Genomic DNA, 27,084 nt, shown 5'->3' with positions numbered 1-27,084 from the left:
AACAAAACATTATAACTAGATATTCAAACACATTAGGAAACATATATTCAGAGGAATAATTCACTTTAAAAATGATGAAAATGGACCAAAGAGAAACTGTATTGTGTTAGTCGGGAGGGGGATGTAGAAAAGGAAAAATAGCAAACCAGAAGTTAACAGACAGAAGTAATTCATAATGAATTTGGACACCAAGCAGCCTTGAGGAGGCAGGACTGGCACACTGCCTGCTGCATATTACACACCTTCCTCCTGGGGATCCCCTCCTATCGCCCCTGTAGTGTACCTAAGAGAAAAAGGTTTGAGAGACCCAAACAATTAAATGTAGCAAACGTACTGCTTCCTCTTTTTCAGCAATATATAAGTAAAGATGTGGCTGGGCTCACTTCTTTCAAGTGCCAGGAAGTGAGAAATGGGTAAACTTGATGTTGTTCAAAGCAGAAGTGGATAAACATCATCTGCCTCGAGCACATCACAGCTGCAGCTGAGACCTTGACTAGCACCATAGGTCGTTTAGTAAGACAAGTGTATAAATACTGTCATCTAATCACACACGGCACATCTGCTTCTGTTTTGCTCTAGATAAAAGAAGCAAACTATGTGAGAAAATTTTAAAAAATAATGTGAAAAATCAGAGCACACTTAATTTTTCCAAATCATTTCTGAATTTGCCTTCAAAAACATCATAAGAAATTTTAAGAGGGAAAAGAAGTTACCAGCAGATCAGTACTTCCTAACAGCAGAGAACACAGTGTTCAAATGTTGTTGGGCAAAGCTATGATTTATTATTATGCTTTGACATTTTTCATTCAGGTGAAGATGGGAGACTGGCATATGAACAGCTGGACAAATTTCCCCGGGAATTTGTTAAAGTTGGAAGCCGCCGTGGAACTGAAGCTGCCACAGCTTTTTAGGTGGAAAAGAACTTGCCTACGTTTCACAGTCATTCAAGTAGGACAGAGCTGCATTTCAGTGTGGGGAGCAGAAGGAAGACTTTGAAGAGTTCTACGAGAATGCCCCAAAATGTAGTAATTGACAGACTTCTTAAGGAAAAGCAAAATCTAAAATCCAGCTCAAGAGTTCCTATTGGCTCCTCTTTGCAGCTCATGATGGAACAGTTTGATGCTGAGGAACAACACTTTCTTGACTGATTCGTAACAAATAATGTAATTGCAGTTACTCAGCCTCAACAAAATTCTGTGAGTTTTTAGAACCTGGCATTTTCATATATTTTACTGATTATTATATTTACTTCCTTGAAGTTGTTGTGAAAGCTTGAGACGTGCAATACTGTGTCTAACAAGGACAAGCAGGAGGCCACTTGAGTAGGACTGCAAAGAAGCTTTCTCTCCAACCCTGAGCTAAGCGTCTGCTGCCGTGCAGCATCCCAGCAACACTCCAGCAGCAGGAAACACCACCCAGCTCAGTTTTGTAATGAAATATAGAGCACGTTTCTTCAAGTTTTGCCTCCAGAAACAGCATGATGCAAACCCTGGGAGGTGTCACTTTGGTGACTCGCTCTAAATGCCTCCGCTGGTCTTTTATTTCCTTTCTCCTACCCTCCAGCAACAGGCCATCATTAATCCAGAGATTTGTGAGGGGGATCAAACAATCACGTAGGTTTCCAAAAATTGAATGAAAAGGTAAAACGCATTTATTTATTCCAAGAAGAAGGAGTGAATACAGCTAATTGCGTGAGTCCCCCAAGCCATTTGGTCCTTAAGTTGCAGGCAGGATTGGATTTCATACACTCTAATTAGTGCATCATAGCTTCTATAGAGCGATTTCAATATAAAGAACTAGAACAAACTAGAGGGGACCTAGGAGGCAGTAATAAACAGAGGGCAAAGTGAATGCATTCCCCCCCCTCAGTGCAAGGCTGAAAGGCAGCAAGTGCTTCAAACTGTTGATTACAAGCCTTAAGTTAACAGAGGAGGTGAATAGAATTTAACAGAAGAGTGTTCCTGTACTGTGTTCATTATGCATGAAATGCTATTTAGATGTCAATTAAAGTATCCAAATTTGCATAGACTACATAGAAAAGATTGCAAACAATTCACAATCAAAAGGAAGCCTTGTGCGCCAAAAACATTGGCAGGCAGGGGCTGTTTTGTTTTGGTTTTTTTTTACTGTGAATGCTACAATGTACATATCTGTATATTTATAAATATATATAGTCTTCCTTTAATTAAAAAAGTACATTTTGTACAGTTCAAAATGCTTACTTGTTTACTGAGGAATACAGACGCTTTTTGCAGAGGGTGAAATAACCATGTTATGGTTTTTATACCATGCCTGTTCCATCAGCTGAATTCTTCCAAGGTGTCCTTTTGTACTGACTTCTGCTTTTTTTTTTTAAATTTTTTTTTTTTGGTTTTGCTTTTAGTTTTGTGGTATTTGTACTCACCATATTTCCTATCACATTTAAGTTATAATAAAGATTATTTTTTAATTACTAAGCACATCAGTCCATATGTCTAGTCACTCTTTCTGTCAGAAGCCTTTCCTCTGTAAGGCCCATATAATCTTAAAACATGATGGAAGTCAGGTCCCAGTATCATAGGAGGCTCAGTGAAAGCACCTTGCAGCTGGATTTAGGGCAAATCATTAGGGAGTTGTTTAATCATATTAAGGGGAAAGGCTTGTAGGGACTGTCTTTTCTCTATGACTTAGGAGAACGTTACTTTAAGATCTTACAGACATGTCTACGCTAGAGCAAGTGAACAACAGTAACAAGGGCTACTGACTGAGGGTGGACAGAAAACTGCAACCCCATGTGCAGTGGGAGAAATGGTGTAATGCTTGCTTGTCGTTTAATACACACAACTCCAGCATTTTCATTTTTCTTTTGGTCAAGGCTGGGGGGTAAGTGGCAAAATATTTTAGTTCTTGATATAAACACACAAACTACAAACACAGGAAAGGCAGAGAAAGGGTGAAACTATAGTGAAAGGACTGCTCTTCGTTGCACCTCTGTCAAGTGAACCAAAACTAATTTTTTAAAAGCCAGTTTTAAACTAAAATGCTATTTTGGAAGCAATGGGAAGACTGTGCCCTCTCAGTGTTCCTTCTCCAATTGCTCCAACATGTCTATGCAGGCCCTCGCTCCCATCCCAGAGCATCAGCAAGAGGTATGCAGTATTTAAAAAGAAGATGAGAACATTCTTATATTCCCATATCTGTCGAAAGCTCCTACCAGTAATACGTACCATCTGTCAAAAGCTTGCTCGTAGTTTGCATGGAACGCAATTGGTTAAAGCAAAAGCTATGGAGTTGTGGGTGCTACATTCTGAACTGTCGCTTCAGAATGAGTGAGAAGAATTTAGTTTCAAGCCAGCACTAGTACCCGACATTTCTAGCTACTCCTATTTTAAGTTCAGAGCAAACCAGCTTTCTGTATCATTCAAGACAGTTAGCAAGAAAGGCTCCACAGCGACTAGCAGAAAACATGCTGAGAGGCTCCAGGGCTGTTACCAAACTTCTACTGATTGCTTGTTCTCTTCGATGAAGAAAGACTCATCTCAGATACTCCTTCACCTCTTTCAAACATTCAGGCTTATGGCACAGACCTGGGGGACACAGAATTGCCTATCAGAGCCAGAGCTGCAGAGAGCACAGGGCTGCTCATACAGGTATCATGTCAAATGGTGCTCAGATCTACCATCATCTCATTAAAATCCACCCTTTGAGAAGTTTATTAACCTAAAGCTGATCTGCTACATCATTTTAACCATTAAAAGCCACATAATACAGCTCATACAAATCAGATACGAGCAAAACCTGCTCTTAAAAGAAGTCATTGAGGAAATTCACAGGAATTTTAGTGTATCAAGTTTAGTTCCCATTGTGGTATCCAAGACTGGCAAGCTTGAACCTGGCATATAAATGTATAGAGGCTAAATTTCACTATTTCACAAAAGTAAATAAAGCAAAGAATCATGTCCTAACATGATTCACGACAACACAGGAAAAAAAATCCACTCTTAAATTAAGAAAAAAAAACCCATAAAATCCTGTAAGCAACAAATCTTAAAAAAAGTGAATGAATCTTAAAGCTTCCCAAATCAGAAGGCAAATTAAAAGGAACAAACCATAAGTTTGTCTCATAACTTACACATTTTTTATGCTCACAGAGCTTATAAAGCTGCCCTTTCCTACCTGCTCCTTTGTGAAGCAGGAAAAAACAGACGTATGGATGTGGTTGTAACAAGACGGATACTTCCTGACTAGCAAAGAACCAGCAGGCAGTAACTATAAAACCTCTTTAAGGGCTCCGGCAGGTAGACAAAAAGGTCTGTGTCATCCCAGCGAAGCATGTACCTGCACCAAAATAATTCCACAGCAGTGGAGACTGAAGAGAAAGGAAGCTCGCCAAGAAAACTGCGCTTAGGAAAGGGGTTTGCCTGGTGCCTTTATTGGACACCTGCTTTGCAATGGAATTATCCCGGTGATAGGCTCCACAGCCCACCCCCCCCTTTCAAACGGCTGCAGTGCCCCAAGGGTACAACAGAGGTACCGCCATACCCAAGGGTTTGATCTCGATCACGTTTCATTACAGGCAGTTGTTGGCAGAACAACAAAGCAGAAGCAAATTAAAGTTTCCCAGGGCATTACTATCATTTGCTGAACCACTTTGTGTTATTACAGGAATGGAAAGAGAAATTAACAATACACAATGAACATTTTCTGCTGAAGAAAACGTTAACAACGCGATTCAGTCTCAAGAACAAGAGGGCTCTGGAAACACATGGCTTTGGCAGACCTGCAAGCCTGCTCAAAATCTCAAAACCAGTTCTGAAAGGAAAACAGCCTCCCATGGCCCTTAAGGAAAAGTAAACGAATATGCAGTGTGCGTGCAAAAAGAACATAGAGGGAGGCAAGATAAAAGTCTTTTGGCTACATTTTTCAGTAGCAGTCAGGTTTTCTTGGTGTTTTGCTTTGGACGTGGTAGCCAGCTAAGAGTGGATGCAGTTGGCAAGTGTAACATCTACATTTCAGATTATTGGCCTCCAAAATAAAATCTGAAATACATGCATGGTCAGCTGATCTTTCTGTGTGGTGGACTGCATGCTGGACATGATTAACAACCAGGAAATTCATACTATGAATCCCAGAAATTTTAAGACTCCTGTGATGTAGAACTCAAGTCCACTGCACAGTGGAGAGGGAGGCGATTGTCACACTCTGCTCTGCACTGGTGTGGCCCCACGTAGAGTACTGCACAGTTTGGGGCACCACAGTATAAAAAGGGATATCAAGCCACTGGCAAGTGACCAGAGGAGGACCACAAAGTCAATTAAGAGTTTAGAGGGGAAGCCGTATGAGGATCAGCTTGGGTCACTTGGTCTGTTCAGCATGGAGGAGACTGAGACTTCATCACAGTTTACTGCTTCCTCACAAGGGAAGGTGGAGGAGCAGCTGTTGATCTCTGGTGAGCAATGACAGGAGCCAAGGGAATGGCAGGAAGATGCGCCAGTGGAAGTTTAGGTTGAACATGAGGAACAGGCTCTTCGCTCAGAGGATGGTGGAGCACTGGAACAGGGTCTCCAGGGAAGCAGATAAGCCTGATAATATTCAAGAAGTATTTGGACAATGGCCTCACACACATGGTATGGACATTGGGGGAGTCCGGTGTAGGGACAGGAGTCACTCAATGATCCTTGTAGGTCCCTTCCAACTCAGGATGTTCCATGATTCTACGACCAACTTTGTTAGTTACGCACAGGCTGCAACACATGACAACCCTGTAGGCCCTCACATAAGCAATACAAACACTAAGTGATTTCAGGTGCTAAGCCAAGTAATTACGAACCAATTCCCTCCTCCCTGCCTTCTCATTGCATTTATGCCAAAAATCAGTGGTTTTGCTAAACCAATTACAATCTTTTCCTCACACAAATCAGCCACCTTCCCCACACTTTGCTCGCCCCCAACCGCTGTTCCTCCTTGAGACATCAGCATCTGCAAATGGTCTGTCCCCTCACACCTCAGTCTTGCATACCTGAAATTTTGCCTCATTAAGGCATGCACATTTTATGAAATAAGTGCTACAGCACAGTAGATGCACCCCACCTCTGAGCAGCCTTAAGGATACGACACTGAAAGCTGAGATTGCGGCCAGTGCCTCTGCAATGAAAAGGAGTGAGCATGCTGGTTAAGTTGGTGCACAAAAGCATTTAACACTTCTTGGAAATAAATCACATTTCACAGTAAAGTTCCAGAACTGATAATTTTATTCTGCTAGATTGCATCTTCTCTGTAAACTAGCTGGATATGAAATGTCTTTAGTGATGTTGATTTTCAGCTGTTACATAGCTACATTTCAGTGGTAAATGAGTTTCCCCCATGCAATTAAAACAAAAATTGAGGACCATTGTAAGAACTAAATACACAAATCTCAGTACAGTTTCTACACATGAAAAGCATTTCACACATGCATACAAAGTTCCTGTACTTTGTATGTAAGAAAGCTCTACTGCATGTTTTAACACAGGAATTTTCAGAACAAAAAAATTAAGTTGACCCTTTCAGAACATTTTTAAACTGCAATTAACACAGTATCACAGAACTTGTGACACTTTCATACATTAATATTTCAGATACAATAGGCATAGGAAGATATTTGATCAAGGTCTATAACATCTGTGACAGGAATAAAACCCAAATACACACTATGCCACAATTCAGCTCTCCTACCTGATCTTCTCCTAGAGCATGTTTTTTCAGAGTTTATACAGCAAACTACTCTGCTAATGAATTAAAGCTAATAAAACCATAGCAGCCTTGGTTTGAAGACTTTCGGTGCAAGTGTATGAATTACCAAGCAGCCCATGTCTTTTTAATATAAGAGGTTCTTCTATTCCACATGTGCCAAATGTTATATAATACATGTCAGCCTACATGAAGAAACAGCTTTATTTTGTACACAGTCCATCTCAGATATACTCAACTACTCAAGAGAGACTGTCTTGTCTTTGTTATTTAAATAAAATCAGTCAAGAAAAAGCACATTTAAATCTAATAAGCATTCTTCTTGATCATCTTGACAAAAATAAGTAAGAGCCAGATGCAGATAACTCACATAAATTCTGGACATGTTACTCTCTGGCAGTTCTTTGTTCTAGCAGCAGCACATGGATTACAGCACCACATAGAGCATGGAGGTGAAGTGCTGGAAAAGCTGCACTTGTTATCTCAGTTGGAGCAAAGCAGTACTTTCTTCCCTTCTATGGCTTCTGCAAACACAAAATACTCCTGATGCTTAAAATTAAAGGCACCTCTGAAGAGCTGTGAACTACAAATAACCAAAACTAAGCTGCACTGCGTTAAGACTACTGTAATGAATTATAAGTTTCCACATGTGCTGCTGTGGAGGAACTACATTGACATGAAAATTGCTTAGAATCTGAGATAGGAAAAGAGTTTGCCACTTGACAGCATTAGCTATTTCTTTTGAACAGTAAACCAAAGTTGTTCTACATAGTATTTATCCAGCATCCATTTGTCTGTCCTTAGGCACATCTGGATCACTATTCCTGCACTATAGTAGGAAGGATTATGTCTAAGCATCATCTAGAGCATGAATTGGAAGGTGTTATCTTTTGTTTACAAAGCTCCCAGGAAAATATGATGCCTCACCTTGCCATAAGCAGTTTCAAGGCAAAACAGACAAAGAATATTACTTCCTACAATGGTTCTGACATTCCCCAAATGTCAGAACTGATATCAGTTGCAAAACATGTATTAACTTACTGACACCCAGAGAACAAGTAAGAAACAGAAGGAAACTAAAGGTGCCATTCTGATGCTCCACAGGTGTGTTCACACATACCCTGGAACACCCATTTTGATAACACCCAACAGATCCATCAACTAGAATCCCTCCCATTATCTCTGCCTCCTGAGAGCCACTCAACTTTAAGCTCTTCACCAGACACCACAATAGGCACCATCTTTTAAAGCCTGTCCTTGGGAAGATGTTGTTACTTACAGAATAACTGCTGAGTTCACTCAGGAATAGAAAATCTGCATTCAGTTTACTCTCCCCTCCTACTCAAGTGCTTTCAACTGCAAGCATTTCTCCACCCCATATGGATGCCAGATAGGGTGCTCAAGGCTTTAAGGAATGCTTTGTATTCCTGTAAGCCCTTCACAACATTACTACCTTAGTAAGAATGTGTCTTATCTCTCAGTAAATACCAGAGCAGCACTTTGAAAACAGACACAGTTTCATTTCAAAATAGCTCCGAAGTGTAAGTTGCCTTGTCTCCATTTAATTTCCAGTACAGCTGCTATGAGGAGCAAGAATACCCCACCTTTTCTTTTTAAGTCAATAAATGTCTTTCTAAAACAGGTTGTCTAATACTTTGTACTTACGCTTTCTCAATGCAACTTGGAAAAGGCTCCCTTATGACAGGCAATTATTTCAAAACACCTGAAAGCATAAATCTAAATTTTAGATCCTGACTCTTATTACTCATTCTTGACTTTCTGAAGCCTTCCCAACAACACACAACTTTTATTTTGCTTTACCTATCCACTAAAATCACTGCTCTCCAGAATTCTGTAGACTGTAGGAGTTAAACTATCTAGGCACCTCCTAAAAACTGAAACTTTCTTCTAGAGTAGCCACAACTGACCTACAAACCTAGAACTAGCCATTCCCCGTCCAATAAGAGGCTGTTTTGGTAAGGCAAATATTTATTTATCGATTTTCATGTATCATGTCAGACCAACCGATAAGATATTTACAGAACAGTTTAAAATACACAGTATTTGCATTTTGTACAAGCAACTTAATTCAGCCTGTAATAAGTTTTCTATGCAGTACTTAGATAACCCCACTGCTACATAATTCCAGTTAAAAAACACTATCTGGGATGCTTCCACAAGAGTTTCTATACCTGAGAAGTCTTAGTATACCCTTTCAAAAGGAAGTCTGCAATTAAAAGCCACATACATAAGCCTATTTAAGATGGTCATTCCAGTTGCAAATTATTTGTTTCCTTCAAAGCAAGATCTGACATACTCTCCTTTAAGCCACACGATACTTGTGCTGGCACTTCAGAAGAGCTGTCTGCATCATCTCCACAGTTAAGTTCTTCACCTTCTTGTTCAGATCCCTCTACAGCCAAATTCTTCAGCATCTCAAGACTGTCAGGTGCTTGCCCAGTTAGACTCTAGAGAAAACAAGAAAAACAGTGTTAACTTCATACTTTTCCTACTTAATAGCCAAGGAGGTAAATACTGTGCATACTGAATTAAGCAAGTTATCTTCATTTAGTAAATGTTGTTACAATTAAAACATTCCTCTGTCAAAAAGCTTAAGACACTTGAGTTAAATAGCTACCTCTAGCTCAGACCACATCTGATTTGTTGACTAAGTCTTCCTTAGATTCTTCAACAGGAAGAGTTCTCAGGCAACATAAATATGGGGCAAAGCTTCCCAGGTTATATAGTACTTTAGGACTACATAGGTTTAATTTCAGAAAAATTACTGTACAACAGATGAAGTTCATAATTTTTAATCAGAGGTAATGAAGCTACCTTAAGCCTAGATGAATTATAAGGCCTAGCAGTTTCCAGCATGTGATGATCAAACTAAAAATTCCTGACCTAACCTGATTTTAGGAAGAAAAGCAGGACTGTTAAAAGGCTGCTTTTGAGGTTTCTGGTTGTCTGATGTTTCACTTAAGGCACATTAAAGCCTCAGAAGTGAGCAGCTTACAACCAATAAGTGAACATAACTGTTGAGGAACTGCAGAGGGAAAACTCCCAACACTGGTCCTGTAAGTCATTTAATTTCTGCCTGTGGGTTTACCATTAACAAGCCGCACTCCCTGAACACCAAAAAAAAAAAATTCAAGTGTAGCAAAATAGAGGAGTCTTTCAAGACAGATCTAAGTAATTGCACTAAAAACTAGCCTGATCAAGTTTTCTTAGCTTTGAGAACCTAATTCCCACAGACAACCTGGATGGTGACCTCAGTATCAAGGTTCTACGGCTATATATTTGTCACAGCTTCAGAGACTGCTACAGTGAATCTCCTGCCTTCATGGCATCACTGACAACTACCTGCCCTCAAGGAATTAGAGGAAGCCATTCCAAAGTTTACAGGTTTATGAATGCTTAGTGCATTAACCCTCTTTGGGCCACAAAACTGGCAATTCCTCTGGTGAAACTTTGACTTCAAAGGGCGCAGGGGCTCCCCTCTCACTGTTCCACTTAGTGGGTCCCTGTTTCAAGCTTAGTTCCTCAAAGGACACAGCCAGCACAAATGTTCCATTCACCCAGCAACCTCACACAACCTATTAAACACCTGAATTTGAGCCACCTTGGGAAAGTGAAAATTAAATCTTTCCTTCCTGCGTCACCATCTCTAACATACAAAGCCTGTTAAAACAACAGGTTGAACCATCCCTTCAGAAGGCATCCCTGTTGAGTACTTTCTAATTACTCCTGTGGATTTTAAGCTGGAAAAGCTCATCCCCTAGAAGGGGCTTTATGCCTCTGAATTAGAGCAATCCCACAGGAAACAGCTTAGACAGTAATTTAAAATGAAGAGTTATGTGAGCACACAGCAGAAACCGTGATTAAAGATACCCTTGCTAGTTTCTCACTTCTTCAGCATTAACTGAACATTCACAGCATTAACTGAAAATTCAAGTACCTCAATCATGTGCATCAGATGACCAGCATGTTCAGCAAGGGACATTAGCTCTTCATTTTCTTCCTTCAGGCGGGCAATTTCACCATCTTTTTGTTCAATTTCTTTGTGCAGCTGAATTCAAATAAAGTGTTAGAACAGGAGTACAATTGCCAGTGGTAAAGAAATTAGTTGTCCTTCATTAGCTACCTTTTCATTTTCTTGAAGCACTTCGTACAGAGCTTTCCTCCTTTCTTCCGCAACTTCTTTCCAATACAGAGATGAAGGGCTTCCTGAAGTAAGAAGATACAGTTAAGTCTGTGACAACACTGTATTCTTGCTATCATCCTGAAGAAACCCAACTTTCACACCAGTTTTCTATAAAGCATGATAATCACAGAACCATAAAGTGGTTTGGACTAGAAGGGATCTTAAAGATCATCCAGTTCCAAGCCCTCTGACATGTGCAGGGGGCACCTTCCACTAGATCAGGTTGCCCAAAGCCTCACCCCACCCAGCCTTGAACTCCTCCAGGGATGGGCTTCCACAAGTTCTCTGGGCAACCTGTTCCAGTGCCTCATAACCCTCACAGGAAAGAATTTCTTCCTAATATCCAATTTCCACTCTTTCAGCTAAAAAACATTGCCCCTCATCCTGTCACTGCACTCCCTGACACAGAGCCCCTCTCTAGCCTTCCTGTTGGCCCCCTTTAATATTGGAAAGTTGCTATAAGATCCCCCCGCAGCCTTCTCTTCTCTAGGCTTAACCACCTCAACTCTCCCAGCCTGTCCTCATATAGTAGGTGCTCTAACCCTCTGATCATCTTTGTGGCCCTCCTCTGAACTCACTCCAACAGATCTGTCCTTCCTGTGTCGAGGACTCGCTCTGTATAGTGTTTTCCCAGAGATCAGTTATAAATTCACAACTAGACAAATGTTACAAAAAATTCCTACATTAATGGAAGGGTATTAACGGCTATAAAGGCAGAGTCATCAAGAAGCTGCCTCAAGCACAGCAGAAGGCTTTGCAAAATGATGGCCACATTTGCGATTGCCAGTCTTGATACATACTTTGTGGAAGACTGAAGTCTTATTCCCAAGTCACTGTCCACACATTGGGCTTAATGAGTCTCCCACTGAATTGATACCTTCAAACTGGTTCTGGGGAACCACACATGCAGCACACTATGCCAAAATACTTCAATTTCAACATAATCAGTCAATTGAATGCTTGCAGCTAAACCAAAGTAACCAACTACAGGTCTTTAACACTGCTGCACACCAAGTTTATGGTAACCAGTAGCTGAGAATCACTCTAAAACATTAGATGTGTATACTGTATTTACTATACCACAAAGAATAATTATCAATTCTTACTAGGCATTGCATAAAAATGCTAAGCCCTTATCTAACTGACAAAGGAACTGTGTTTAGAGTTATATTCCAACGGGAACATAGCATTTTAAGTGTAAAAAATCATTTCAGGAATTACCACATACCTTTTATCATGAGATCTACAGCTTGAATGCCATCATTCACGTTCTCATTTTCTTGTTCCTTGTCCACAGACACCTCAGCTTTACAAGCCTTTGAGGTGAACTTGTTATTCCAGAGTTTCCTTTTGGCTGAAGACTTCTTCTGCATAAAAGAGACAGGTTTAACTTCAAAGCAATATTTCAGGACTTTTCCCCCCCAAAACAGTACAAAAAAAGTTTGCTCACCAGCGACCGCAAGTAAGTCTTTAAGCCCCAGTTTCTTGACATTGTAGTTTACAAACATCTCTTCAACACCCAGAAGCTTAACCCAAGAGAAGTCTTAAGCATCTTCCTAAGTTACTCCGAAATTGCTAGACTTAATACTATTACTAAAACAACAGTAAGCTCTTTTGTCACGCCAATTACCAGATTCCCTATTTTTTCAAATGGTAGAGTTAAAAGTTCAAAAGCTTTTCACTACAAGTAAAAATAATCACACATCCACAGGTTTTCTTCTAATTCATACCTCATTACGTCTGCCAACCAGGGAACCTGTTGCTGAAGGCTGAATCATTTTAAGAGTCCGTCTTGGGGCAGTACTGCATGTGCTGTCTGTGAGGTACTTCTAAAAAGACAAATATGGCTTCAAACCATTGCCGCTCCTCTCTACATAAATTGAGACTTAGAGGTCTGTCGTGCTTCCATTAAGGCAACCTACGGTTCATCTTGTCAAGACTAAGAGATGATACTTTAGTTTATGTTAAGGCTTGTGCAAAGAATAGGATCTATTCAGCCCCTATCTCTTAGAAAACCTTCACCCTTCATAAAGAGTAGGTCTTATAGCAGAAACACTCTGACTAGGTTTCAAGGCAGTTACAATGCAGGAACAAGCGTAAACTTTAGCTGAAACTCCCAAAGTGGGATTTGATAACAGCAGTGTTAGACTCCAGGTGAGAGATAACAGTTATTGCAATTGCAGGTCTACTAAATAAAAATCACACACATCACTTCAGGCAGTACCTATGTTGTTACCTGTGAACACAGCCTCAAGCAGTGTTCATTTAAACACAGATGTGCTGCTTCAATTATCCATTAGAATGGATCTAAAGATTTCTTGCTTCAATCCAGACAGGCTATTATTTTGTATAAACAGTATGGCTATCACCCCTTTCCTGTCATGCATAAATACTCGCTTCCTTCATTAAAGTTCTCTGATTGGGTTGGTTACACTGCAATGGGAGAGCAAACAATGGCAGACAACCAAGCAAGAATAGCCAGAACTTAATGCCACATCAGCGTGAGAAAGTCACTGATTCACACCGTACTTCTTATGACAAGAGTTCGCCTTTCCCACGGCAGTTTCTGCCACCAATTACCCTACTGTTGCACTGAAGGACAAACACTAACTGCTGTGGGAACAAGAATCGCACCATGTCAGACACTGCTTGCTGCTATTGAAGGTCAGAGTTAAGTATGCTCTGCCAAGAAATTATTGACCAACACTTGAGTTAACCCATTGAAAGCTGAAAGGGCCACAGTGAGGATTTTATGCCATAGAGTCCCTATAGGACAAAGCTACCACATGTATAAGGAACTTATTGATTGGCAATTTTCATTAATACCAGAAATTTTCACAACAATCACTATTCCTCATGACAGAGGGCTACCAGCCTCTACTTTATATGGTATCTGGAGAATTCCAAGTGACTTCATTCAAGTTTTTTAATAAAAAGAGTCTACTACCAAAACTGGGATAGGTATAAACTTCAGTAACTTAGTCATCTCAAAAACCTAAATCCTTTTAAACATTTCAACCAACTCCAAGACAACTATGGTTCGGTTAAAGAATACTCAGGTCAAGACAAATTTAATTAGTAAGTTCATTCCTATTAAGGACAAGCTACTGAACCTACTCTACAACCCCTTAGCAGCCAGATTGATTCAGCAACCAAACTAAGGCAGGTAGCCAACACCTAAAAAAAAAAAAAAAATTACATGGAAAACCAGCAAACTCTGTCAAACTAAAAAGGACTTGCTGAGCAATAAGAAAAGAAGCAGTCATAAGCACATATGCCCAAGTAGGACAGAATGTTCCCAAACCATACTGCCTGCCAGGAGGATACTCAAGCCAACAGGACATAAGCCAGGTGGAAGCACATTGCAACAGATCCCTTTGTTTTCCCTCAGAGGGTATAAACTTGTCAGAGAGAGGGACCATTTCCTAGAGAACAGGGCACAAACCACTGAACAAAAATTCTGTGTTTGAGATACTCTTGATAAAGGATAGAAAACAGAAGATGAAACTTATCTCTTCCCATATTCAGGCTTCACGACTTTAAAGCCCATACCTGCAGGGATCCTGATGATTTCTCTGTGTTCACTTTCTGTTTCATTTTGGAATTCATAGGATCACTGCAAAAAAAAAGTAAAAGTGTAGTAATGCCCAGCTGCCACTGAAGTTCAGGGGCAGCAGTTTTGAAGTAGTACAATTCCAACTTGCCAACGATTATCATAGAATACCAGGCTGGAAAGGACCACAAGAAACACCCAGTCCAACTTTATTAGGTGATATATAGTTTAAATGAGATGGCCCAGCACCCTGTCAAACTGAGCCTTACAGGTGTCCAGTATAGAGGAATCTACCACTCCCCTACAAAAATTATTCCAATGTTTCACAGAACCATAGAATGGTTCGAGCAGGAAGGGACCTTAGACATCATCCAGCTCCAAACCTAACACCTCCCACTAGACCATGCTGTTCAAGGCCACAGCTCTTCTTGTGATATTTTCTTCTGAAATCCAAATAATCTCCCCAGGAACAACTTACACCCATTACCCCTTGGATTCAGTCAGGAACTGCATTATCTGCGGACAGGGCCCCTGGAGGTCCCGTTCAGGGTTCCCCCTCCTCAGATACAAGCTGCAAGTAGATGCTGGCACTGGAAAGGCCAAGCCTTAAAGAGACACCCTGTGTCGTGGCCACTTTTACTCCACTGACACAAAAAGTAGTTGCTAATACTTTAGCTCAAATATTTTTTATTTAAGTATCATGTAAGTAATTGTATTTTTTTGAAAGTCAGACAGAACGTCCCTTTGATACCACATTTTTTTTCAGTGTTTTTCCAGACATTTTTCATTCTTTGAAGACAATAACATCTTGTGTTATCTGTGCTGAACAGATGTGCCTTCTTCTGTAATCACCTGTTTGCAGTTCCTTCCCCATCCCAAATGCAGGGTCAGGCACAGAGCTGACTCCAAAACTCTAAATTTCCAAGGGTTTATGAGCTTCCAAGCCGTGAAGCTCATAACAAAAACATAATCAATCCTTGGAAGGTAACAGAACATGCCTAAGATTTCAGGGGAAGTTTATCTACATGCGTGTAAGTGGGAAATAGATTCTGTGCCAGCTGCGCGGGATTGATGGGGATCGCTCCCTCGCGTGTCCCCAGGCCTGATAAAGGACACCTGCTTTCTAAAACTCCAAAACGAGTCTCGGCTCACCGCATCTTCGCCGTCCCCACCGCAGAGGCGGCCCCCCGGCCCACGGCCCCTGCTAAAGCCTTTCCACAACGATGGGGATGGGGGGGATGCACGCGCAGACAAGATGGCGCGGGGGGGGGGGGGAAGAAGCCCCTCGCGCTCCCGCCATTCGAGCGCCGCCGCCCCGCCCCCTCCCGCGCGCGCGGCCAATGGGGGAAGCGAGGCGCGAGCCCGCCAAGACCCAAACGCGGCCGTGAAAGCCGCCGCTCCCTCCTCCTCCTCCTCCCTCCCGCGCCGGCCCCAGCGCCTCAAGCGAGACGGAGCTCGCACCCCCGCCCCGCCCGCCCTTCTCCTCTCCCCCCAGCCCGAAGCCGCCACCCGCTCACCCGCAGCCGCTCCCCTCAGCGATTGCTCCCGGCCGGCCGCCCTCTCCAGCCTCGGCGCGCGGCTATAAAGCGGCGCGGGCGGGGGCACCCGGTCACGTGACGGACCGGCGGCGCTCCCAGCCAATAGCCGCCCCGGGCCGGGGGGGCGGGGCCTGAGGGGGCGGGGGGAGCGCTGAGGGGCTTAGGAGAGGGGACCTGAGGGAGGGGCTGGGGAGGTCAGAGGGGGCTGAGAAGGTCTTTGAGGGGGAATGAGAGAGTCTGAGGGTGCCTGTAGGGGCTGAGAAGGTCTTAAGGGACCTGAAAAGGCATGAGGGGACTGAGGGACCCGAAAGAGTGGCTGAAGAGGGCTGAGAGAGGGGCTAAGGAGCGCTGAGAAGGCATGAGGGGACTGAGAAGGTCTTTGAGGGGGAATGAGAGCGCCTGAGCATGCCTGTAGGGGCTGAGAAGGTCTTAAGGGACCTGAAAAGGCATGAGGGGACTGAGGGACACAAAAGAGTGGCTGAAGAGGGCTGAGAGAAGGGATAAGGAGGTCTGAGAAGGCATGAGGGGACTGAGAAGGTCTTTGAGGGGGAATGAGAGAGCCTGAGGGTGCCTGTAGGGGCTGAGAAGGCCAGAGGGCCTTGAGGGACCTGAGAGGGCCTTGAGAGGCCTGAGAAGGCATGAGAGAAGGGCTGAGGGGGGCTGAAGAGGACTGAGAAGGCATGGGTGGAGGGACCCGAGAGAGGGGCTGAGAAGGCTAGAGGGGACTGAGAATATCTTTTAGGGAGCGTGAGGGAGACTGAGGGTGCCTATAGGGGATGAGAAGGCCAGGAGGAGATGAGAGGGCCTGGGGGCCCTGAGAAGGCATGAGGGGGCCAGGGGAGACTGAGGAGGCATGAGGGGGTGGAGAGACCTGAGAGAGGATATGAGGGAGCCTGACAAGGCTGAAAGGGGCTGAGAAGACCAGAGGGGACTGAGAAGATCTTTGAAGAGGCTTGAAAAGGCCTGATCAGGACGAGTGGCAAGAGTGAGCTGAGGGGCTGAGAAGAGCAGGACGACTGAGGGTACCTATGAGGGCTGAAAAGGCCAGAAGGGGTGGAGGGATGTGAGAGAGGGGCTGAGAGGGCTGAGGAGGCCGGGTGGGCCACTGTGAGAGGCTGAGGGGCCTGAGAAGGCATGAGGGGGTGGTGGGACCCAAGAGAGGGTCTGAGAGGGCCTTGAGGGGGCTGAGAGGGTGTGAGGGACCTGAGGAACAGCCTGAGGGGCCTGAGAGGTCCTGAGGGAGCCAAGAACCTCAGGATGCAGGTCCAGGCAAGTCCTCTACAGGTGGTCTGGGGAGAGATTTTATGCTGAGGAGGGCAAGTGGGAGAACTCGGGAGTACAGGGAAGTACAGCACAGGAATACAAAATACCTTAGCTCCACATGCTCCCCTGCCCCCTGTTTCCTCTGAGACCTGTCTGGTTCAGTCTGCCCTTAGGCTGGATGCACCTTAACTGAAACTTTAGGAAGTGAAGCACACAAGCATTATTGGAAGTATTATTGGAAATTTATGGTTCCATATTCAAAATCTCCCTGAAACTAGATAGAAGGTCTGTCTGACTGTTTCCTCACTTCCATTATTTGCTGTATTTTATAAAGATTTTGTACTAAATGAAATTTAAATAATGTATCCATTTAATTATCATCACTCCTGTCTAAATACAGTACATTCTGCAAGACTGGAGAAGAAAATAAACATGGTTAAGCCACACCAGCTGATATACAACAATAATTTTACATATAATGGCAACTACAACTTCCATTACTTATGCATAAGGTATGCTGCTAAGTTTGTCAGAGGCCACTTTACGATTATGTTCTTGCAAATATTTACACATTTATCCTTTATTTATGCTAATACTATCTCCTGCTGACTTGTGAGTAAATGTTTGTTAAGGACACATTCCTTGCAATCAAGGTCTCTTAGCTAGCTTAGAGCAGCTATCAACATTTTTTTCCAGGCAATGTGATGGAGCTATTAGAAATTAGGATAATTACAGAGAGAAGTATTTATTTAGCATGCCACTTTGTCGCTCTTCTGTCTGGAATAAACTGCATGGTGCTTATGAGAATGTCTTAAGGGGAATGTCACGGTCCAATGAAAGAAAGAAAGGCAGAACATGAAAAAAAAGATGAATTAGGAAATCTTTAAACAAGGATAAGGAAATAAAACTGATCCCTCTTGCATAAACTTGTTCAGTCTCTCATTGACCCATTTAAAGTTTCATTGTCCTCAACATCCTTTGGCAAGTACTTCTAGAGCTCAAATAGCTGTTGTCTGAAGAACACCCTCCTTTTATTTTTTTTTTTTTTTGATTTCTTTTGAACCCAATTCCCACAGCTTCATTTCACGTCTCCAGTCCCTGTACTGAAAGAGACAAACAATTGGTCTCCACCTAGGCCACCCTTCAGCCGCTCTTCACAGATTCCACTCTCATTCTGTCTTCCAGGTCCACTTAGCCACCCCTTACATGAAAGCTGTTACAGTTTTCTGCTCTTTCATGAACTGTATGCCATTTGACTTGCTTTTTTAACTGCTGCTGGATATCAGGCTGACATTCTTGTGGAAACGTCTGTCATAACTCAGACCTTATTCTTGAATGATGGTCAGTTCAAAGTCTGTTATGTGAGGTTCAGATTTTTTCCTATGTAGTTTTTTTAATGTTTATCTATATTGAATTTAATTGAATTTCATTAACTGCTGTATTCGCCAGTTACTCAATTCCATAATGCCCTTCTGCAATTTCTTAGTCAGCTGTTTCTATTTTCTTGAATAATATAGCGTCATCAGCAAACTGTCACCTCAGTAAACTTTGTCTTCCATCAATAAAATGAAAATAACAGATGCAGAGATGTCTATCTAAATTACTATTGTTCTGTTACAGTACTAAAAAACGTTCATGCTCTTGTGTTAATTTAATTCTAGTATTGATTCTAGAAGAAAATTTGAAATTTCCATTTTCCAAAACCCTAGCAGATAGGCTATAGTCTGATCAAGCTCTGGTCAAATATACACATAAATCTTACCAGAATTAAATCTTCTTTCAGAAAGGTCTGGATACAGGTAATGTGTACATAAACACAATATAAAAACATTCATATTTTTATCAATTTTGTATTGTTATATAGCAATATAAATATGCAGTCTAAAAAGCATTATACAAAACATTTACATTCTCTGCACACATAGATTTATATACCTAAAAGTCAAAGTGTATTTTTAATGGCTGTGATATAATTTTTGTAATACTAATATTTTCAAGTGAAGCTTTCTAAAAAATTACCTTTTCAAAATTCATTCTGAGTTCACAAAAAAGTTTTCAGGTAGACTTACAGTTGAGAAGCTGAATAACTGCTTTTGGAAATGTTGATAATTGGAAAGGGCTAGCATAATGGGAGATGGTTCTGATGCGACAGTTCTGTTTGTTTTTCCTTCTGGTGTGCTCCTTGCTGGAGGGATACAATCTGGAGGTTTGTTACAAAGGTGCCACTCCTTCAGTTTATCCAGCTGAAGAATACATCCTGTTATGAACCACCGTGTCTCAGAGGTTTCCTTCAGTAGTTTTTTCAGTTTGAAAGGTTTGTAAAGAATCCCTTCACCGAGTCAGAAAGAACACTGAGAGCTTATTATCAGAAGCTTATTCAATACTCTTAACTGTGGGAAACCAGTATAATTATATAAAAATCTCACAACAACGTTTCAGGTTACTTTATTATAATAATTCCCTTTTTTTGTGGCTGAAAGATAAATTTAAATAGGAGTTCTGGCATTTTCACATGTAAAAATCTGTCCACCCGATACTAGCAGAATCTGTGTCTTCAGATACAGTGCAATACAATGCATTTCAGCTCATTTGTTTCATAAAAAATAAAACTTTCTGTCATGAATACTTATGACTATTTGCACTTCAAGTGAGCCTAAGCAAACACGCCAAAGTTTCCCACAGAGCCCAGCCAATTTGCTATGTTATTCATGGCAGTAGAGAATGTGTACTTTTTAGAGCTCTTATACTCCATTGCTGTTGATAAATGTTACCAATTTTTACAGCAAACAAGAAAATGAGTTTCTTGGAGGACTTCATGCACCTGGGAACATGGGAATAGGTGGGAAGACACTGTCCAGACTACAATGACTCTGGAGCCCAGTCTTGCTCGGATTCCTGTGTGTAGAAACTTCCGAAACATTACACAGAGGGAGTTTGGACTTGGCTGTCTGAATCAAGTACTAGCAAAACGGTATTTCTACTTGACAATCGCATTGTACCTTTTGCCAAGGCCTTTATTGTAATTCACGGATAATGATATAATAGTTCTGGGGTGCTTAAGGACTCTTTATTTCTATCTGCTACATGCAGGTAAAATACATGGCAATTTTGTATTTGTAAATTACATTATTAATGTAAATACAATAGATACTTTGTTATCTATTAGTATTTAATGTGAGCAATTATTGTAACTGGTTTAGATGCAGAGAACTGCAGTGGAGAGGGTCAAGGGAAGCAGTGCAGTGTGGTGCCTCTGAAGCATGTGAATGTCTTATCTCAGTGCTGCTGATCTTAAAGATCATCTAGTTCCAAACTCCCTGCCATGGGCAGGTAAACTTTCCACTAGAGCAGGTTGCTCAAAGCCCCATCCAACCTGGCCTTGAATACCTCCAGGAATGGGGCATCCACGACTTCTCTAGACAAGCTATTCACAGGAGAAAATGTCTTCCTAATATCTAACCTAAATCTCCCCTCTTTCAGCTTAAAACTGTTACCCCCTTATCCTATCACTGCACTCCCCAATAGAAGAGTCACTCCCCAGCTTTCCTGTGGGTCCCAAGAGAAGGAAGGCTCCATTTGGGATCTCTGAATCAACAATCAGGGACTGTGGCTTTCAGGGTCCTTTGATGCTGTTCTCTTGACCCTTCTCTCCAATAAAAAGGCTTTTTTTTCCAGGGATGAGACGGCTCCCCGCAATCTGCCGGGTGACACTAGGTGGCAGCGTGGCATCACGTTGGCTAATGCTTTCCCTCCCTCCTCATCTTGTTTCTGGGCTCTGACGTAGTCTAGATGAGTGTTTCTTGTGTTACCATGTGCTCATGATTTGTCTTCTTTTCCCTAGGCTGATCATCACGGGAGGCTGCATGTTTATAAAACTTTGTCCAAATAAAGGATTATGTACCCAACAAAATCCAAGTATATTTCATAATGCAAGCCAGTTTTCTAAGATGGCCACTATTATTAGTTAAATCTCTGCAGAGAGTCTGGAATTTTTGTGTATTAGAAATAAAACATTGTCCTCTGAACTGTGATCTTTAGTGCTTCAGAGGTGACAGGTTAAGAGAAAAATCTACATCTGACCTAAATTCTTACCTAGTTAAGTACTGTTTGAGTCACTGTGACATCCTTTGAACCAGTTAGGTCCTAACCTTCTCGGCTATGGAATGATCTTGAAAAAAACCCATGATTTGTGTAGTGCTTTTAGATTTAAAAAGTAAACATGCTATATAAAGTCTAGAAACTCCTAATGTAAAGCTACTTCCAATTCTGCTGACTACAAGTATTTAGAATGTTAATTGCAGACTGAATAAATAAAAGGAGTTGTTGACTAAACACAAACCCTACATTGGAATATGACTGTTTCTTGGTTTGATAGGTCAGACAAGTCTATAAAGGCCAATCATAGAATCATAGAATGATTTGTGTTGGAAAGGACCTAAAAGATCACCTAGTTCCAAACTTCCTGCCATGGGCAGGGACACCTTCCACTAGATCAGGTTGCTCAGTTTCATCCAACCTGGCTTTCAACACCTCCAGGAATGGGGCATCCACCACTTCTCTAGACAAGCTGTTCCAGTATCTCACCACCCTCACAGCAGAAAGTTTCTTCCTACTATCTACTCTAAATCAACCCTCTTTCAGCTTAAAAAACAGTACCCCTCATCCTATCCCTGCACTCCCTGATAAAGAGTCCCTCCCCAGCCTTCCTGTAGGCCCCGTTTAAGCTGAAGTACTGGAAGGTTCCTATAAGGTCTCCCTGGAGCCTTCTCTTCTCTAGGCTGAACAAACTCAACTTTCTTAGCCTGTCCTCATGTGAGACATGCTCCAGTCCTCTGATTATCATTGTGGCCGTCCTTTGGACTCTCTCTAACAGATCCATGCCCTTCCTGTGCCAAGGACTCCAGAACAGAAGCCAGCACTCCAGGTGAGGCCTCACGAGAGTAGAGGAGCAGAATCACCTCCCTCAACCTGCTGGTTACACTTCTTTTGATGCAGCCCAGGATACTGTGCAAAAAATGAGTTTGTACAGCATTAACTGAGAACTTAAAGATGAAGCAGCAGAGTGACAAAGAGTCAATAGTCTTCCTAATACCAAAATTGTCCAGTGGAATTTGGATTGTAGGTTTCATAGAATCATAGAATCATAGAATAACCAGGTTGGAAGAGACCCACCGGATCATCGAGTCCAACCATTCCTATCAAACACTAACCCATGCCCCTTAGCACCTCATCCACCAGTCCCTTAAACACCTCCAGGGAAGGTGAATCAACCACCTCCCTGGGCAGCCTGTTCCAGTGCCCAATCACCCTTTCTGTGAAGAAATTTTCCTAATCTCCAGCCTAAATTTTTAAGTGCAAATTGCAGGCAACGTGCATTTCACACACATTCAGAGTAAATGCAAAGTTTTAGAGACGGGGCATGCGTTTGTTATACAAAACAAAGAGCCAAACTTTAACAAATTGTGAGTACTGTACTCAAAGAGGCAATGGGTTAGGTGTCAGTGTTTGGGAAAGCTATCTCCTCAGCGAAGACACTGATCATTTTTAGCTATTTTTGACATCAGAACTGCACATGCTTAGCACTCCTAAACAACTCGAGAAAGCACAACTTGGACAAACAAAAAATGAGAACCCCCATGATCTAGTGTATTTACAGGTAAATATCTATACATACATAATTATTAAGATGGAACAAACTCAGCAAGACAGTAGCTATAGTGCAGCCAAAGTTTGGCAACCTGTGCTAAAGAACATATGATCTGCTTTATGACCACAGACCTACAACCAGAATGCAGGACATAGGGAGTGATGAATCAAGTTCAATATTGTAGCAATAGCTGTGCTGTGGATACATGGTTGTCCATAGCATGGTGTAAGGAATGTTTTCCACGTTAGACATTGCCTTTTCTCTTCACAAACCCATTCCTAATATGCCTTGGAAACTAATATTTGCTCTGAAGGCAGAAAGAATGAATCATGGTATACCCTGAAGTACATGAAAGAGTTTTAATTGCCACTTAATTTGTCTTGTCTGAACTTAGAAAGGAATACTAATTTATTTTTGTCTGATGTATAAACATTTGGCACTGAATAAATCATAGTTCTGTTTTTGAAGCAAGTAGCTTCAGGGCTGATACTACTCCTCACATAGACAGGCAGTACAGTATGCATGGCAAATATAAACAGAAAGGTAACAGAATCAATCTCATCTCTTCCTAACTATGCCTATAACATACATATCAGTTTGCTACAATGTTAAAAAGTAATTATTAACTAGAAAATATTAAGTTTTAAGTAGTTAATTATTAGGCTGGAAATTAAGAGCAGAGGCACTAGAATACAGTCTTGCCCACATGCTTGTAAGTAAACATTTAATTCTGCAAACAGGAGTTGGACTCTGAAATCACACCAATTTTGGAAACAAACAAACAAACAAACAAACAAAACAAACCCTAATGTGTTTCTATAAAGTTATCAATTCTTTTGAAATATGAAAAAAACTACAGTGCTTTAGCTTCACTGAAACCAGCATGGAAACAATCAAACGGTGAACAGAAAACACAGGTTTTTCAGAGCAGAAAAAGAAAAATATGCAAGCAACCAGACATTCCAAACTTACAGTCTTCTCAAAACTACATTACCCAAATTCTTTCTCTCCTGAGAAACACGTATTTGTGACAAGGTCTTTCCTACCTTCACATGGCCTATTGCCCATGCTGCCTGATGCTGTATCTCTCACAGATGTCAGCTGAACAGTGTTACCCCCCTTGCCGGAGAGACTGAAGTCTCCAGGGATATGCATGCATTCAATTCCTGAATGATTACAGGAGTACAGCTACACAGCAGCGTACAATGTTCTCCTCGCTTTGAGTGGGAGAAAGACTAAAGAACATCAGCTTATTTGTCTGCGCTATGTTAACCAAGCAGAAGCTGACCCACTCTACTAACCGCTTTGCTCAGCCTGGATTTATCATGCACAAGAAAGACCTATTTTTGCTGTGCTAATGGGATTCAAGCTTAAAAAACCCAAACTATTGCGTATCTTGCTTATACTGCCACAACCTACTTGTCAGGTTTGTTTTGTATACCACCCACATTTATCTCTCTTTAATGATAACGTTTATATTGTTTTAAACTGGATTTGAAGAACAGCAGTCTGTTATTAGACCACGTGTTATAACTGTAAAATACATCCCAGCTTTCAGGCATACAAGCCACTTTTAAAAATGGTATCTTTCATAACCAGTATGCAGCATAATTGCTAATGTACATTTACCTGCTTAGGAGAAATATGGATCAATAGCATATAAACATTTATTTTGCTAAGTCTTAACTCTCCATTCAGTAAGAGATATTACTTACTAATATCTTTTAACTAAGATACTGATATTTTTCTAGTATATGAGCTTCATCGTTGTGCACAATAGAGGAAAAGAAGCACAACTGTATAAAAGTAGGACAAGACAGCTATTATAGCTTTAATGATGCAGGTATTTCTGAACATATATGCATAATAAACATACTTCGGTTGATGTTCCCATTTGTATAAACATTGTCAGGATATCTTTACTAAGGCAATAAGCAAAAAGAAAAGAAATCTTCTCTACATTTGATAAGGGAGGTGGTTGCCTATATAAGGAGAAGCAGCGATCTATATACAAGGAACCTGGAGTAATTTCAGTTCCCCATCCCCTTCTGAAGTGTTGTGAAAGGATTTTAGCAGCCTAAGTTTGCAGAAGACAGCTGGTGGCTGCTTAACATGTAATGCTCTGTACCCATTTCTTTTAAGAATATACATATATATGCATATATATATATATAGTTTCCTCTTAAGAGTATATATATATTCCTCTCTTCATAGCTCTTCTAGAAAGTCCTGCAGAAGAAAAACTGTTCTTGTGCCAGCAGTATATTTTACAAATTTTTTTGGGGATGCCTTCCTCAACCTGGGGCTGGGCAGCCGCCCAATCCCTTGTGACAAAAGAGCACTAGCTGTGGCTGCATCCCTGCACTCAGGAGGGCAGCTGGAGTTACTGGGCTGGAAGAAAACTCTTTCCTTTCTCCTCTGCAGGCAGGCAAGGCGCCAGTTCCCTCCAAGGGCCTTCCGAGCCTGGCCTTCTTTGCATCGGCTGTGCCGGCACAAAGAGGGTCACAGGCCAAGTGTGAGTCACGGCTTAAAATAGCAGCAAGGCACAAGAGGGAATTTCAGACTGCAGCATAAAATGCCGTACAGGGCAGCACGGCAAACAAAACCACTTTGACTGAAAAAAAATGGGTGTCAAAATAAAGCTCTCGTTAAGGCTGATATTACAGATAAAAAAAGTCAGCATTCTAAAATAGTCCCAGCAGTGCAGAGCAAATGTAATATTCTTATTTAGATGCCTTGCTTTTTTGCCTCCAAGTATGGGGTTATTTTCAATAGGCATTTCGATTAGAAGTTAACAGCAGTCTGTAACTGGGTAAAGCTTATCTGTTTCTGCTTTGTTCCTGTTCAAACAACAGGGAAGGGTTCTGGGCAATGCCTGTGATAGGGAAGGCAAGATGGAGCGTTTGCATCCAAGAGCCTGGCTGATTAGCCTGGGGGTGTTTAGCCTGGAGAAGAGGAGGCTGAGGGGAGACCTCATTGCTCTCTACAACTACCTGAAAGGAGGTTGTGGAGAGGAGGGAGCTGGGCTCTTCTCCCAAGTGACAGGGGACAGGATGAGAGGGAATGGCCTCAAGCTCCACCAGGGGAGGTTCAGGCTGGACATTAGGAAAAAATTTTTCACAGAAAGGGTCATTGGGCACTGGAACAGGCTGCCCAGGGAGGGGGTTGAGTCACCTTCCCTGGAGGTGTTTAAGGGACAGGTGGACGAGGCGCTGAGGGATGTGGTTTAGTGTTTGATAGGAATGGTTGGACTCAGTGATCCAGTGGGTCTCTTCCAACCTGGTGATTCTATGATTCTATGATGCTGGGGGAAAACAATGAAGTCAAAGGGCTGAGCCACGGCAGCTGCCTATGGCAAGACAGGTAGGAGGAGAGCTGACAAGGTATCCAAGAGAAAGTGTGTGAAGGAAAGGTGTGCTACAGGGAAATAACTAATACAAAGGTCAGGAGAGAACAAGGGAAACCAGCAGAGACAAGTAAGAGCAGAGACCAGGGGAGAAAAAAAAGAGACTGTAATTTACTGGAGTTTACTGAAGTGCCATTGCCATGGGTTTTGAAACACAATCCAGTGAGACAGATGGTGCCAGCACCTACCTTCTACTTGCAATCTTTTTAGTATCATTGCTGATCTGGTGAGTCACAGGTGCCAGCTTCCTGAGGGAAGGTGGGGAGGTGCCACCCACCCTGGCAGCACAAAGCAGCGAGTCACCATCCTTCCTCTTAGCTCTAGGGTAGCACTAAGCCAACTTGTGCTTCAGGGACATGGTTTAGTGTTTGATAGGAATGGTTGGACTCGATGATCCGGTGGGTCTCTTCCAACCTGGTGATTCTATGATTCCATCTGGGAACTGTGGACAGTGAAGCTTTCCCTGACAGGGGAGCAGGAGGAGTGGGGCACGAGATGGCCGGGCCTGGCACTGAAGATGGTGATTCTTCCTATCCCCCTCTGGCTGCCCAGTACAAAGAACCCAGCCAAGGGTTACCCATGTCCCAGCTTCTCTGTCGCTGTAAAAGATGTGAAAGGAGGGAGGCACGAGCTGTCCCGTGTAGTACAGAAATAAAAATCCTGACTTTTCTCCTAGGATTAGGTTCGTATCTCTGGAATAGCAATTCCTTATGCATCAGAACGAGGCAGCTCCTCCTACGGAAGCACGAGTAGCACACATTGTTA

General features: G+C 42.1%; 2 protein-coding genes and 1 long non-coding RNA gene across 5 annotated transcripts in view; 2 read left to right on the top strand and 1 right to left on the bottom strand.

Annotated features, from left to right (window-relative positions):
* Positions 1 to 2,459, top strand: part of RIPOR2 (RHO family interacting cell polarization regulator 2) — a 72,642-nt gene extending 70,183 nt beyond the window's left edge. For all 3 annotated transcript variants that reach the window (XM_069853298.1, XM_069853297.1, XM_069853296.1), the window contains one exon: positions 811 to 2,459. In XM_069853298.1, coding sequence (XP_069709399.1) covers positions 811 to 911 — 101 coding nt within the window. In that variant the 3' untranslated portion in view covers positions 912 to 2,459. The remainder of the gene's footprint in view (positions 1 to 810) is intronic.
* The window catches only part of LOC138718769 (uncharacterized), a 520,404-nt gene that overhangs the window by 359,851 nt on the left and 133,469 nt on the right, over positions 1 to 27,084 (top strand). The window contains exon 2 of the long non-coding RNA XR_011337144.1: positions 7,202 to 7,333. This is a non-coding gene — a long non-coding RNA (uncharacterized lncRNA). The remainder of the gene's footprint in view (positions 1 to 7,201; positions 7,334 to 27,084) is intronic.
* On the bottom strand, positions 6,199 to 16,027 carry GMNN (geminin DNA replication inhibitor). Its single transcript, XM_069853316.1, has 7 exons — positions 15,983 to 16,027; positions 14,465 to 14,528; positions 12,643 to 12,741; positions 12,141 to 12,279; positions 10,853 to 10,935; positions 10,667 to 10,777; positions 6,199 to 9,176 (listed from the first exon to the last, which is right to left on the bottom strand). Exons 2-7 carry the CDS (start codon positions 14,519 to 14,521, stop codon positions 8,976 to 8,978), a joined length of 690 nt encoding a protein of 229 aa, XP_069709417.1. The 5' UTR covers positions 14,522 to 14,528; positions 15,983 to 16,027; the 3' UTR covers positions 6,199 to 8,975.

This window comes from Phaenicophaeus curvirostris, chromosome 3 (genome assembly GCF_032191515.1).
Source record: "Phaenicophaeus curvirostris isolate KB17595 chromosome 3, BPBGC_Pcur_1.0, whole genome shotgun sequence".
NCBI classification, from domain to species: Eukaryota; Metazoa; Chordata; class Aves; order Cuculiformes; family Cuculidae; genus Phaenicophaeus; species Phaenicophaeus curvirostris.
This window is presented reverse-complemented; position numbering and strand designations above follow the sequence as displayed.